Below are 16,364 nucleotides of genomic sequence, written 5' to 3' on the forward strand. Positions count from 1 at the left end.
TGCATGAGAAGGTAAATGGGCACTGTCAGAAAGATGAGTGTTCCCTTAAGTTTCAGAGTAATGATGTCCTATGAGGAGTTTCAGAGAAAAGCTAAATAGTTTTCTGAAACCCTACAGTAATTGTTGTTTTTCCTTTAAATGCCCTAAAATGATTAAACCAGTCAAGTTATGAGTTGTCAGCTAAGAATTCTTCCCTTTGGATACCAAAATAATCAAAAGTAAATTTTTTATAGTCTCCAATAAATAGTCCCAGTACTACTCCGTATTGCAACTTTCTTGCACTGATCAAATTGGAGTAGTGTCATCTGTTGGCTTTGCTGGAAACAGAAACAGTGTGAATCCTGACAACTTTGGGCACTTTGGATACCCTTTATTTGGGTTGTTTCTATTAATTATTAAAATTTGGGGCATTTATTAGAAATTAGCATATTAATCTGCTGGTACACAAAATCCAGTTTTGATAATTAAACTGAAACTCTGGATCAGCATTGGCTCCATTGAAGTTTCACTCTCTATCATACAACTTTAACTCTAGAGGGACATTTTTTAAAATAGCCTATTACTTTAAAAATAGCTCTTGAAGAAGAAATAGACAGGCTTCTTTTCACCTGCATGGTAGAACCCAGTCTAATTTCAAAAAATGTTAAATGTAAATAGCATGCTTTATGGTATAAAAATAATGCAGTACTAATTTCCTCTGTACATCAGGGTTTTTTTTGTTTTGTTTGTTTGTTTGAGACAGAGTCTTGCTCTGTCGCCAGGCACCGGCTGGAGTACAGAGGCGCAATCTCAGCTCACTGCAACCTCCGCCTCCCAGGTTCAAGCAATTCTCCTGCCTCAGCCTCCCAGGTAGCTGGGACTACAGGCATGTGCCACCATGCCCAGCTAATTTTTTTTGTATTTCTGGAAGAGACGGGGTTTCACCATGTTGGCCAGGATGGTCTCGATCTCTTGACCTCATGATCTGCCCGTCTCGGCCTCCCAAAGTGCTGGGATTACAGGCTTGAGCCACTGCACCCAGCCTGTAAAGCACTTTTATATAATCCTACTGTAATCTATTAAGTAAATTTCTGATTAAACTGCAGCTGTTTAATTTTTTAAGCATTTTTGAAGATCAAATTTAATGATATTTGTAAAAATATTTTTAAAGTTAGTATTCTAAAAAATACTTCAAATATATTAGTTTATCAATCAACAGTTTGTATTAAACACAAAAGCACATGCTGTGGGAGGATCGTAAGTGCCAAAGCAGGAGACTGAAGCCCCAGCCAGTTCCTGTCTAATAAATAGAATATAGAAAGAAGAATCTAGCTAGGAACAAGTGTCATGAGTGATTAGATAACAGTCTTATTGAATATTAAGTATCATGAGTTATTAGATATTAGTCTTAGAGTATTAAGCCTTGATTAAAGTCTTCTTGTATTTTATGAATAATTATCTAGGAACTTTAGGTTGCTGTGGTTAGGGACTGATAAGTGTCCCTATGGGATGTGGCCACCAGGCAAGAGCATTAATACCTGTTGAACATTGAGTGGTGGAGATCAGCAGAGATAACGTGTTGAATGCCGAACCTAAGCCCTCTATCACACCCGCATAAGGGTTTCTGGAGGGCATCTAAAATCTCTGTGGTAGTGCCAGTGCTTGGAGAAGCACCTGCTACTCAGCAGACCTTGGAAGGGAACATCTCCTGTCTTTGGGCGAGCTGGAGAACACTCCACTCCCCAGTGCTCTTGTGGAAAGACTGGTATCAGTCAGCCCAACCTGAAGCTACCCGGGGGCTTAGTTGTCTCTATGTGGTGCTGTGCTATATTGGCCACAGTCTGTGTCGGCTTTCACTCCACCTTCTGCACCTGGTTCCTCTTTTGAAGGTAGTAAGAAGTAGCATAATTCTTGAAGCCTTTGTTGTTACTTGGCAAGCATAACATAAAGTACTAACACATCTTGCTGCCCCCTGCTTCGGCTACTCGCGAGCCCTGGGCCCCTTGTTCCACTACTTGCAAGCCTCAGCCCCTTTGTTCCTTAGACACGTGATTTGCTTGAACTCACCCTGCTTTTCCTACCCACTGCTTTGTACCCAATAAAAGTCAGAGTGTCCAGGCACTCGGGGCCACTATCAGACTCCGCGTACTAGGTAGTCGTGGACCCCTGGGCCCAACTATTTTTCTCTTTATCTCGGTGTATTGTGTCTTTATTTCTACAGTCTCTAATCTCCACACCCGTAGAGAATGCCCTCTAGACCCAGTAGGGCTAGACCCTACAACATGCCTGTAATAGTATGACATTCTCTAGGTGATTAAAAATATAGAAAAATAAAATCATCATTCTTCATCCCGACTGAATAGAAGTTTGTAATCTGATCTAGATTAAGACTTATCATTGTGAAATAATAAAAATTCTAAAATTTATTCCAAAAAAATTTTCTTTTATTGATTTCTAGTATATACACATCCACATATTTGATTTGTCAATGTCTATTGACCTAGAGCTGGTAAATGTTATCATTAGATATCATAGTCATGAGCTAATAGTTTAATAAAGTCTGCATAGAATCACAAAGGTGGTTGTCTTAGATGATCTGGATTTTCACTGGAACTGCTTCTATATACAAACTAAATAAGAAGTGCTATTGCTCAGTTTGCTCATTAACAATGCCATTGTGATAGTTGAGGTTATAACAGAAAAGCTTGACTTTTCTCTTTGCTTTCTCTCCTTAGTGACTGAGATGCTGGTAAATGTCCTCAACATCTGCTCAGATGATGAACTAGGGTCCGAAGAAGATGGATTTGATGGTAAGAGGCTTGAGCCTTTGTGCCTTTGGGCTAATGCTATTTGCCTGCTAATTACTTGGAGTCTCATTGCTAAACCTAAGAATAAATTTCTAAGATTTAGATTATGTTTAAAACATAGCATACAATTGAGAATGAAAGATATGATTTATTTTCTATTTACTTTTTAAAAGTATAAGACAAATATGATAATTTTCTCATTACTTTGAAAACATTGTTAAAGTAGTAAACTCTTTTAATAGAAGGTAGCTCATATCACTAAGTGACTTCTTTTGGCTTTTTCATACAAATGTAATCCTTTATTTTCTAACAAGTGTTACCACTTATTGTACAATTATTTTTTCTTTTGCCAGGCAATTTTAAAATGTCCTCTAATGGAGTTATTCATGTCAAGAATTCAAATTTTGATGTTTATGAAAAAAGGCATTTATATATTGGCATTTATGTCAATCCCAGTATTTCTTCTTTCTGTAGTAATTGGTAATGAATAAACTATGAGGAGTTTTTGATGTTTTTCAAGATATTATATGGTGTTTAATTACCCTCAAAGAGTATGCTTTTTCTGCAAGGGGCACAGATCCATGAGTTTAACGATGGAGGGGAAAATTACCTTGAGCCTTACAGAAGCACCTAAAAATGAATGGAAACTAACAAAAATGTACTTAGAGAAGGAAAGTTTAAGAGCAAACTTTACTGATTTAAGTACAGTTGGGGGCAGGTGCAGTGGCTCCCAGCACTTTGATAGGCTAAGTCAGGAGATTGAGCCCAGGATTTGGAGACCAGCCTGGGAAACATAGGGAGAACTCATCTCTACAAAAAATTAGCCGTGCGTGGTGATGCATGCTTGTGGTCTTAGCTACTCAGAAAGTAAAGTGTGAGGATTCCTTGAGCCCAGGTGGTTGAGACTGCAGTGAGCCATGGTCATACCACTATACTCCAGCCTGGGTGACAGAGCAAGATCCCATCTCAAAAAAAAAAAAGCAGAGTACAGTCAGCCCTTGTATCCAAGGGTTCTGCAATCCATGAATTCAAACAACCGCAGATTGAAAATATTCAGGAAAAAGTTGCATCTGTACTGATTGAATACAGACTTTTTTATCTTGCCATTGTTTCCTAAATTATACAGTTTACCTATAAATGCAGCACTTTGGGAGGCCAAGGTAGGCAGATCACATGAGATCAGGAGTTGGAGACCAGACTGGCAAACATGGCAAAACCCCGTCTCTACTAAAAATAGAAAAAATAGATGGGTGTGGTGGCGCGCATCTGTATTTCCAGCTACTTGGGAGGCTGAGGCACAGGAATCACGTGAACCCAGGAGACAGGTTGCAGTGAGCCGTGATTGCACCACTGCACTCCAACCTGGGTGACAGATCGAGACTCTGTCTCAAAAAAAGAAAAATCTGTTCTACTTAGGATGTTATATATTTCAGTATGAGCAATCAGAAAGAGTCCTAGCACTTTATGTAACATGAAATCAAAACTGGATTTCCTCAAAGGGCTAGGGTTAGAATGCTCAAAGATGCTCAAAGAATAATTTGTAAAGCTTCTCAGAACTTCCTGATTTTCTTTGGGAATACTGTTTATTGATAACATATATTGAGTGTGTGTGTGTGTGTGTGTGTGTGTGTGTGTGTATGTAACCTTATTTCCAACCTTAGGATAAAATTTCCAATTGCCGTACCCTTTTTTGCCTGTAGCCTGTCTCTTTCCTGGAGCTAGCTCTCTCCTGCTGCTTGCCAGGCTCTTTATTTGTTGGCTGCAAAGGCAAAGCAGAAATCAGAAGACATCCAAACACAAATAAAACTCTTCCTTAAATTGCTGCTTATTTTAAGTGAGCTATCTCTTCATGAGTCATTTATCAAGCCCTTCTCAATATTTAATTCCATCTCCAATGTCAATGGGAAAGTCAAAGGTAATAATAGTGCCAGTATAATCCATGACTGTCTTTTTTTCTTATCAGCTTGACTTCTTAGTGTCTATAGTTCCTATAGCAATTGGAGATGCTCCTCATTTCCTTCAGATTCTGTCAACTCCCCTTTACTATTTAATGATGATGTCAGTGGTGATGACAGCAACTAACACTTACATGTTAGGGATCAAGCTTAGTTCTTTAATTTATTAATTTTACCTATTGGCCAACAAAAGATTTGTAATAACTATCATTTATATTACATTTACTATGCAATTTATATTATCTTTCATATTCAAAACAGCCTATTGATGTAGGTACTATTATTATCCTTATTTTATATATAAAGTGATCCAGACTCAGTAAGTTGAAAACCTAAGTTCATCCAGCTAGTGAAGTGACACAGAGCCTGTATTCAACTAATGTCTGCTTGGTCGTCAGGCTCTTAAACTTTCCACCATATGTGTTTACAATGTTTGAAATCTTTTTCATTCACACAGTGTGATGCTTTAACACACACACACCCTAATAAGCAAATGTAATATGCTTTAATTTGTTCTGTTAAATATACTATAGAATAAAATATAAATATAATACATAAGTATACTGCAAAATAAAAATATTCTATGAAATGAAATAGATTTGGCAATGAAAGTCAATGCATATGAAACAATATCATTCAATTGTTTTAACATGGTCTAAGAAGAAATGTGTTTTATCTTGTAAAAAAATCAGATGTATTTGAGCAGACAAAAATTGCCTTCTGGCTCACACAGGCTTCTGGATGGAAACCATGTCATGATTCTCCCCTCAGCTTCTGTCTTATAAATAAAGGAATTTGATAGGCCATCTGGAAAAAGATTGCTGTTTTAAATTGGCCTGTGGTCCTCTATGTTGAAAATAAAATTAAAAAACTTCTGTTATCTTGTAAAGTTTGGAAGCAATTTAAGGCCAATGAATGCCTTTTGATGACCTAATTTATATGTATTATGGTCTTTGTTTCCTGTTTCCACTTCTTATTTTGGATGATAAAATGATAGTCTGGTTTCAATTTAGGGTTGTTATTCACTGGAACACTTTAGAGAAAAAACAAATCCGAGTATATGTATCTCATTTGGTAGATAATGCTCGTTAATGAAGAAGAGTCATTTCAGACTAGGGGCTAGTAAGTGATTCCAAAGTAGAGCTAATAGAAATCAACCTTCATTACAAGAGTTTCTTTATTGTTCACTATTATAATTAGGAAGTCTGAAGTAACAGTAAGCATTAGAAACCTAGTGATAGTTTTGTAAGTTAGGATTATTTTTTTACCTGGGACTTTCTTTTGGGTCCTAAAATCATAGGCACTGAGATCACTTTTTAAAAAAACACAAATCATGTTTGAGACTATGATATGTGATAAGTCTCACTCACCAGAAAGAATTGTGGAAGTTAAACTGAAACCCTGTAGAATGAGAAAGGAAAGAAAAAATATTAAAGTGAATACATTTTAAGCCAAATATAGTTTCAGGCTGCACTGGAAAGACTTAATATTAAATTAGAACTTATATGTCTGCTCTCATCTAAAGAGCAAACCACATGGTAGAACTCTTATCTTTTATCAACATTTTTGCTTATCCTAATGTTAACCACAAGCAAGTGAATATGGAATCAGAGTAGTGTTTTGCATACCTCTATAAAACCATCTATAGCGTATACCAGAAAATTATCTTCCAAAGTCTGTCTTGAATTAGCTAATTCTTCATATCTAATATCACAGGTTCCAGAGTGTCTTCCTATTTCTGTCTAGCTGTTAAAAGTTGTATGGAACTTAAAGTGCAAAGTTGGGAATTACTGTGACTAAAGTAGTATCTTACTGTTGAGGAATACTTTTCTAAGGATATGAATAGCAAAAAGCATTTGACAGTAATAATTCCTTTGTAGAAATGCCTTGGCACCCCAAGCATAAAGGGATTACCCCCAAATCATTACTTTCAGATAGTCACAGAATCTAAATGGGCTTGGTTAATTTAAAAATCTAAATGGAGTGAATAAATTAACTTTAAAGATTTAATCTTAGAAAGTCCTATCACTTTGTGAATCTAGCGACACATATACTAAGAACCATTATCTTAGAGCTCTTTTTGTGCTATAATTATTATTTCTGAGCAACTCATTTTAGCATCTTATATTTCACGTGCCCAATCTAAAAAAAAATGATGCTATATCTTATAATATTTGTCAACTTAGAAGGAATATATTAAATTTTAATATAAAAATAGAAAAAAAATCCCATTTAGACACAAAAGGGATATATCTAAATCCCATTTAGCACAAAATATGCTCTGAGGAACAAGTGGCAATGAGATTCTTGTTCTGTCAACGTTGAAGCCTAACCTGAAGTTAGGAAGTAAAGGAGTAACATAAAAAAACAGTATTTGAGAAAAAGCGAGAACTTTTTCAAGCCTGGATAAATGTTTGTAAAATGAACAAAGGATGAGTAGGGATATAATTTAGGAACTTAATAAAGTGTCTGAAGTTGCAATGACAAGATCTGAACAAAAGTATTGTTAAGAAAAACGTTAAAAAGGAACTGTTCAAAAGACCTTTCCAAGGACTTACAGTGTAGAACCCACAGGTCATAGACAGAGGGGCAAAGGAAGCAAAAGGTGATTTTGATGGTTCAAACCTAGGGGCCTGGGAGGGCGGATAACATTTATGGAAAAAGTCACCAGCTCTCGGAGAAAGATGAGTTTGAGTAAAACTGGCACATGTAATTCTAGAAATGCCCAAGCAGGATTTGGGAAACAAGACCTAGAAACTGAGAAAGAGATTGGAGCTAGTGACAGAAGCATAGGATTAGGTAATAACTGAGTTTATTAAGAGTGAAATAGGCCTTCAGGGTTGCTGATTTGGAATAAAATCTCACAAAATTGAGGGCATATTTTTTTCAAATTAGCCTGCACTGTTAAAGCAGGAGATGAAAGACAAACAGGTGAAGGAGAAAATAGGAGTGATGAGAGATAGAGCACAAAAACCAGGTTTGTGTATCAGTTCAGGCAACAGCTACTTAAAAATATTTGCACCCATTGCAAAAAAATTACTATGAGATATAAGTCTGGCCAAAACTGGGACCATGACTTTGGTTATCAGACATCAGATTGTTGAAAGAAATTAATAGCAAAATTTATTTTATTTTTACAATAGCTCATAAAATTGAAATCATTGAAAAAAAGCAAAATACTAAAATAAAATTCAGTGTGCCCCAATTCTAAAGCATTGTATTTTCATTTTACATATTATTTTTATTTCTTGTATTCATTAAAAGCAAATATTCACATAATATCTTTTACCATATATTCATCGATGAACAGAACACGTCTTCCCTGCCTTCATTGAATTGGAGTCAAGTGGAATAAGAATTGAACCAATTTTAAACATGCTAGTCAGGCAGAGGATAGAGGTGTTGAAACATGCTGGTCACAGGATATAGGCATTTAGAGGAGGGAGCAGAAATTGAGATAAAATATTAATAACTAAAGGAAGAACATGGGGGACATCTTTCTTTTTCTGCTTCTGAAAAGGAAAAAAACTTCTATGAATTTTGATGTTTTAGAAAATGCGGCTGTGTGAGAAATCCATATTATTTTTTCTAGAAATTTACATGCAAGGATGTAGGTCAATTTACCAGTTTTAACATCTCTTTTATTTTAGTAATTTAGTTTATTGATATAATTAGGCCCCAGGGAAAAGAAAATGTGTATTAATATTTTTAAAAGACGAAATTCTTCTCAGGCTTTTTTTTTTTATTGTTTTCCCAGTTTATTCTTGTTTTTTTTTCAGTTGCCTAATATTTTAGTGTCTAATTTAGAAGCTAAATTATTTGTCTCTGTAAATTTATTATTTGTTTTTACACGCTTTATAAAGTACAGAAAACTGCTTTTTTCTTTATGCTTTCATCTTAAAAAGAAGACACCTTATTATGTCTAGTATATCGTTAAAACTAAAAGATGTCTGAAAAACTCATGGGCATTTACTAGGTGTAGTTTGGTATGATTCTCATCGTGTTTAGGGCTGTTGACATTTTGAGGCCTTGACTATCAAACCAGCTACCTGGTTAAGCTATCATATTTTAATCAGTTTCATCAAATCTAGCCTGTCATCTTTGTTTACAATAATTAAAATCTCTAAGTTAGCAATTAAAATGATGCAGTAATACAGGCATCAGAAGTACTGCCTTCTCTTCATATTGTACTACCATGACTTTGCACTAATGTTTCTCTTAATTACCTGGCATAATTTTCACATTACATGAAAGCTCAGAATTTGCAGAATAAACTAAATGTTAAAAAACAGCATATCCCTGTTGTACCTAATTGGTTGGATAATGTTCACCATTGGCCAGAATATTATGCTCACAGTAAGGTAATACTACAGAAAATACTCTAGATTTTATAGTATATTTCAACATGCAGTATTATATGCATAGATAACATATTTTATACAGCTTTTAAAAGAAATGATTTTAATAGCATTAGTTTTTATTCAACTAATAGTGACATTAGCCAACTTATACTAAACATTAGCTATTGCATATCTAAGCATAAATATATTTATGAAATTTATTTGAGAAAGCAAACTATGTTGCATAAGGGAAGTAAACATGCAGCTCTATAAGCCTTAATGCATTCTATATTTAAAAGGCATTGAAATAGAAATCTCTCTTTCTCAATGAAAGCGAAGTCTCGGTATTTTAAAAAACTTTTCTTCTGGTAAACAGGGTTGAGATAACTGGCATGTGAAAGAGACATTCTTTGTAGAAAGGCCTTTAGTAAGTAATGTAAGCTTGCTGAAAGTGATACCAAAAAGAAGTAAAATATATTCCTCAAACTTCTCTGGCAGAGCTTTCCTGAATCTCTTTGTACTAAAGCATTAATGGATTCGGGTTCTTAACTTGAAGATTGTACTTTTATTAGAGTAATTGATAACTGATTGAACAACTGCAAGAGAGTTGTGAGTCCAAAGTTTTGTAAAACATTTCTTAGAGTAATTGTTTGGTCTAGTATGGCAGGTGTAAAGATTTTACTTCAAAGTTCAATAAATGCTCACAAAATGTAAATGGTAAAAGTATTTTTCTCTGAGATTTCCCTATTTTCACACTTCGAAAAATTTACTTAATCTTTTCCTCTTTATTCTTAGCTCATGAGAAGATATAAAAGCTATTTTGTCTCAGAATTCTATAGAAATATAACTGTTGATTTTATTTTGTCAACCCATCTTTGTGGGGTGGTCCATTTTGATCTGACTGCAAAGTGTGTTTGCCATAATCTGGGGTCCAGCCATTAGCCTGGTTGGCACAAAACATAAATGAGGACAAATCTCAGGGCAACTTGATATTCACCAAGATCACATAATACATCGTTTAATTTACAGAGAGAAATGTAACTGTTAGAAAAACTGGAATGTTCATATCTGCACAAATGTTTTCTTCTTAACAATAACAATCATTTTACAATACTTTCCATATACCAATGCTCTGTTCTATGTACATTAGCAGGTAGCACCCTACCTGGTACATGTATTTGTTGAATGTTGAGAGTGAATGAGCACATCGCTTATTTAATTCTACCTCTATCAGTGAAGTAGGTCCATCAGCTGGTACTGTAATGAATCGTGGTTCTGAATCACCTCTAGCTAAAGACCTTAGACAAATAACGTTTTGTTTCTTAGAATTGTTCTCTGTCAAATGGAGACTAATAGTTTCATCTCCATGTGGTTGTTGTGAGGATTATATAAAATAACACAAATACTGCATTTAAAACATTCCTCATGTTGTAGATAAGGAGAGTGAACCCCTAAAGCGACTTAGTACTTGCCCAAGGTAGCATAGTTAGTAAATGATAGTGCTGGGACTTAGACCAAGGTCTTTTATTCTAGACACAAGTTCTTTACCTCTGTACAGTTCTGGCTTTCAAATGCCAGTTTAGTTGTATGTCTTAAAAGAAGTAAGCAAGCCAATTATTTGTGACCTGAAGCTTTGCAGTAGGACCAGGGCACTTGATGGCCATTGGCCCATGCACAGTACTTCCCAGAACGTTTCAAATGTTTTGCCTCAGCTACTCTTCTTCACTATGTTTCTGTTGCAAACAAACACATTTTCGACTGGCACATCTGTTCTCCTGATAAGATAATAATATAATTAGGTGATGTTAAAGTCTGATGACCTGGGGACCATCTACTTTTTGAATTTGCTTATGCATGGATCACTGGCCAAAACCTTGTGCTTATTTCTCTACTCCTCCTTCTTGGGCAAAACTTTTTTTTTTTTTTGAGACAGAGTTTCACTCTTGTTACCCAGGCTGGAGTGCAATGGTGCAATCTCGGCTCACTGCAACCTCTGCCTCCTGGGTTCAGGCAATTCTCCTGCCTTAACCTCCTGAGTAGCTGGGATTACAGGCACGCGCCACCATGCCCAGCTAATTTTTTGTATTTTAGTAGAGATAGGGTTTCACCATGTTGACCAGGATGGTCTCGATCTCTTGACCTGGTGATCCACCCACCTTGGCCTCCCAAAGTGCTGGGATTACAGGTGTGAGCCACTGCACCCGGCCTGGGCAAAACTTTACTACATCTACCACAAAGTAACCGAACACCATGCCTGGACTGAGAATAGCCAAAGACCTTTGAATGACTTCTTTTCAGATAAATTCCTTACAGGCCAGTGCCTCAGCCATTCTCCACTGTCAGATGAAGGAGCTGTATTACTTCGTTCTTTCTGTCTGCTTTTTATTATGCTGTCAAGTGGTACTCAAATTAACTTTTTATCTAAGGTAAAACATATGTCCTTCACTTTATATCATTGCAGAGACAACATGTAAATGTCATTCTAGTATTAGATGAATGTATAAATCCATATGGGTCTAGAATTAAGTTCTAGTCTGAATGACTTCTACCAGCACTTACCACATATGCACAGTTATGTCCTCAATAAATACCTATTAAACGGTTATATCCTCATTTACATAAAGAGCAATCTTTGATTAGACATCCAAGCATGATGATTGCTTCCCTTTTAGACAATAAATCGATGTTATTAAATTTAGATTTATTGCTTTTTGTTTTTATTTTCTGTTATTACTTTATAAGATTGATGTGTTTTCGTCATGATGAAAGGGTTGTTCCAAGTCAGATTTTATGGCTATTAATTACTTCCTTGGTACATATATTTTTTAAAAGGAAATATCCTCTGTAAAGCATGAGTGTAATATATAACAATTTCTTGAAAAGAATCAATGGGAGGTTCCTAATCTACTGTAAAGTCTTTCATTTTCACCCAGTTAGAATTCTGCTTATAGTCAGCTTCTGCGACTCAACCAAGGAGTCATTAAACAGATGGAACACAACATCTTAGAACACAAAAATGCATGGAATCAAATTAGATTTTGGAAATGAAAGTAACTTTTAATTAAACAGAAAATAACCAAGTAATGACAGTACTTGGACATTTGGGAGTAGTCTGTCCATTTTTAAGGCTTCGTAGCCAAAAAATTTGGTTATGTTTTATGACAAGAGAGTTGGAGAAAAAAACTTGTCTGGGCTCTTCTGGCCTTCCGTAAAATCCATTACACCCTTAAAATCCATTACAAAGGAAAATGGTTTTGAAAATTATGTTTTAAAGGCTCTTATATTGCATTCAAAGTGGGATATAAAACAGACTAATCTTTTGTCAAATATCACACCATTCATTGCAGGCTCTTAATATATACTGAGATTGTAGTCAAGTTAAAAAACATATGGAAGAAATTCAGAATGTGTGCTTTAGAGTGATCTGGAGTGAGTGATCATTATGTTCCAGTTTTATGACCTATGGGAGGGATGGTTAATAGAGTGAGAATCCATGTTACAAAGAAATTCTAAATATTTTCGCTTTTAATCTCCAAAAAGATGAATTTTTACCAGGACTTTTAAAATTTGTTGTCCTGAATGTGTTTTGCTTTTGCTCAAAATACTAACCTATATAAGCATACATATGGCCTTTTGTGTGTGTGAGAAAAAGCACCTAACAATCTCTGGATTCACTTCAACCTGTGCTGATCCTAAATAGATGAACAGTGCAGGATCTCCAGGTTTATGGCTACTCAAGGAGCTCTTCCAACAGCTGTGAGCTCTAGAAATGGAGTGATCTAAGTCTTGATAGAACAGTAGTCTTCAGGCTAGAATATCTGTACTGTTGGGATTACCCTAAGACATTTCAAGGGGAGTTAAAGGGAATCCATTTTCACATCCTCGGCCTCCACAAGTCTTGCTTACTTAAAAGTGATCACCCTGAGAAAGCACCTTGGCTGGAGGCCTTCTTGCAGCTTCTCCTTTCCCGCCTCCTCTTTCTCAAATGGCTTTTTCCATTTTAACAGAAAGGCACAGGCCTCCCTAGACGTAGTCACTATGAACATTTCCTTGAGCTATAAAAAACCTCTGGAGCACAAAAAAGAGGGACATTAGAAAAGGTTAGTGTGTTTTAAAGTGTAAATTTATAATGCGCTGGAGTAAAATTGGGGAAATTAAAGTGAAACTACAATTTTAAAGAAAAAAAGAATAACATAAGATTTTTAAATATCAACAAGAATTTTATTCATGAACTTTAAGATGAATGATAGTGGGACTCAGAATGCTGTGTTATTTATATGCCATGGATAACAGAGTAACATAGCCATTTCATTTTAATCTCATAATGTTTATAACATTATTTAAACTATTTAAACATGGAATGGGAATAGTATTCTTTGGGGATATTATTTTGTAGCTACATGAGTAGAAATTGTAAAGGCTACAGTTTTGAAGCCATTCCATTAGAGTAAACAGTTTTCCATTGCTTATGGTGCTTTACTCAGGTGCTTGGTGGTATAGAAAAATGTTGTGAAGCACTTGTCACAGTTCATAGCCAATGGCAAAGCTGGGTAGATACCTAAATTAACTTCTGCATAACATCTCTTTGCTGGGATATACGAGCATACGATTTGTTACTGCTAAGTTAGGTCAGTAAAGAAAAAGGGCAGATAAAGTTTAGGGATTACTTCAAATGTTGGACATATATTTTCCCAAAGAAGACAGTCTTTATATTCATAATTTCATCATCTGTAAAAAGCTATATAAACTAATTATGCAAGTTTCTTAGAGATACCTGGAGTCTGTTCTGTCTTATGCATTATATCTTCTGTTTCAAAGGTGCTGATTTTGGATGGACACCAAACCCATTTTTATCTTTAATATAGCATAACAAAAGATATTAATGATCTCAACACCTTATGCTTCATTTCATTAAGAGCTTTTATTCAAATTCAGTAATTGCTCTATTTGGCAAAAAATAAAATCTGAAGGAACATTGAAACTCTGTTTAATAATATTGATCCATGATAAAAATTTTACTTTCAAGTAGAATAGGGATGAACTTGTTAAGTTTCAACAAATTTGGAAGAGGTGAGTGGTGAAAAATATTATTTTTTTCTCAGAATTTAGATTAAAGTTTCAAAACATTTGAGGTCTACCAGCAAAATATGATTTTTTAAAAGCATATCTTTCCTTTTAAAACATATAAAATGTTTTAGTATAAATATACTTTTTTCATATTTCATTTAAATACATATGCTATGGATACCCTTGTCCTGTAAAGAAAGAAGCCTAAATGATAACAGCAGGCTTATGGCCAGTATACTGATGAATTGGGAAAGGTCTGCTAGTGTTTCTATCAACTAAAATACAACTCAATAACAATAAAAAATTTTTAAAGCAGTTTTTTCACATTCTAATGTAAAAATATTTCTTTTCAGAAGAATTTAAGGTTTTTTTTTTTTTTACATTTGTCAAAATGTGTCACAACTAATAAGAATCTGTTGGATTAAACTTTTAAAACAAAATCTTACCCGTTCAGTTTTTGCCTGGATTTCGTGGAAAAGAGAGATGGGGAGAATCTAACTGCAGTGAGAAGTCTTCATTGCCTTTTTGAGCAAGCTCATGTATTCTCCCCTATTACATAAAGGAAGGACAGGGCAGGACATAGAGACTTCTTTTCTCAAAGCTGCTATTTTTCTTTCTCCATAAAACCAAATTTCTTCCAAGTTTCATTTTTTGACATTTTATTACAAAATGTTTTAAATATACAGGAAGGTTTGAAGAACTATATGGTCAGTACCCAGATACTTATCACTCAACTTTCTGTAGCTAACAATTGGCTGTATTTGCTTTGTCACATATCTGTCTCTAGTCACCCAGCAATCCAACCATTTCTTTCTTTTTTGGTATCTGGCAAAGTAAGTTTTATTTATCTCTTGCACATATGCTAATATCTAAACTTCTTGTCTGCAGGTGCTATGCTAAAGCCTTTATAGTTTAGCCCAGGCACTTCCTGCTTCTTTCCCACCCTACCTTCATCTGAGTATACTCAAACTTGATTAACATCAAACTTCTTACCCGTCATCTGAAAATAATGTGGAATAATGCTGCCTTTACACTTTTTTAAAATCTCTATAGAGAATGTCATTCTTCTTTCTCTTTGGTGCTTATTTATCCTTCAAGATCCTTGCCTGTCACCATTTTATTGAAAAATTTTTCATGTACCTTTTAGCAGTTTGTACCTGTCCTCCAAGGGAAAATGGCCCCAGTTTGTAGCACTTACAGATTTTTATGGTATAAATGTTTCTCCCACAGCTGATTTGAAGCTACCAACATGAAATTACTGACCATGGAGTTAAGAAGGGATACACTAGTATCCTCTTGCCAGCTGACAGAAGCTAGCTCCAGTACCCCACCGCTACTTTTAGCATAGTATTTGTCATGGTCTGTTGTTCACGTGATCTCCGAAAGCAGAGACAATGTCTCATTCATATTTCTGTTGCTAGCACTTGGCAGACTATCTAGTAAAGTAGTCACAAGAATATTTGATGAAGGAATGGTTTGGATAGTAATGTGTATGCTACATAGCACATGCTGCATACCACTAATTCAGGTGTAACTGAGGAATTCACAGTAGTAGCTGCACAGTGGTAACTGAGCTGGAAGTCAGAGTCAACATCAGTAATGTGTGGCAGATACCCCAGGTGGTAAAAATCTCTCTTCAGCCAAGCACTCGCCCCTACCCTCCACTCCCACAGTGCAAATGCCTTTTTCCAGTTCCTTTGTGAGGATGAAATGTACCCTGTGGGGTTGCAACACTCACTTAGAAGGCCACTTGCCAGAAATATCTTAAAACTTAATGAGCAGTCAGCAAGGTGCAAAGTTAAGGGACACATATTTAAAGCAAATCTTTAAATATCCCCTTGGTCTGTATAGTAGCCTCCCTCATGTTTAAGAAAATTGAGTTTGCAGGGTTGCTTAGATTTTGGAAATAGTAGCATGATACCCCAGGCATAAAAGAAGATTAGAATTCAAAAAGTTGAAAGGATCAGCCAAAAAAAGAAGTGAATATTATTTGCATAGAAATACAAAATGAAATTTTACTTAAAATTATTATTTTTTTCTAACGTGAAATGCTACTTTTCAGTTTTGGACTTCCAAGTTGAAATAAGTGATTATATATTTTTTCAGTGGAAAGAAATTTTCACAGTTTTCATGTAAAATGTATTGTATGTGTCTTCATTATTTAATATACTGAATTTTAATTTGAGCTACTGTGGTACATTTTCACAACTTAAACA

General features: G+C 35.2%; 1 protein-coding gene across 4 annotated transcripts in view; it reads left to right on the forward strand.

Moving 5' to 3' along the window:
- Nucleotides 1–16,364, forward strand: part of PPP3CA (protein phosphatase 3 catalytic subunit alpha) — a 314,986-nt gene that overhangs the window by 278,284 nt on the left and 20,338 nt on the right. For all 4 annotated transcript variants that reach the window (XM_035293239.3, XM_078366770.1, XM_002745548.6 and 1 more), the window contains exon 10: nt 2,715–2,789. In XM_035293239.3, coding sequence (XP_035149130.1) covers nt 2,715–2,789 — 75 coding nt within the window. The remainder of the gene's footprint in view (nt 1–2,714; nt 2,790–16,364) is intronic.

Source organism: Callithrix jacchus, chromosome 3 (assembly GCF_049354715.1).
Source record: "Callithrix jacchus isolate 240 chromosome 3, calJac240_pri, whole genome shotgun sequence".
NCBI lineage: Eukaryota > Metazoa > Chordata > Mammalia > Primates > Cebidae > Callithrix > Callithrix jacchus.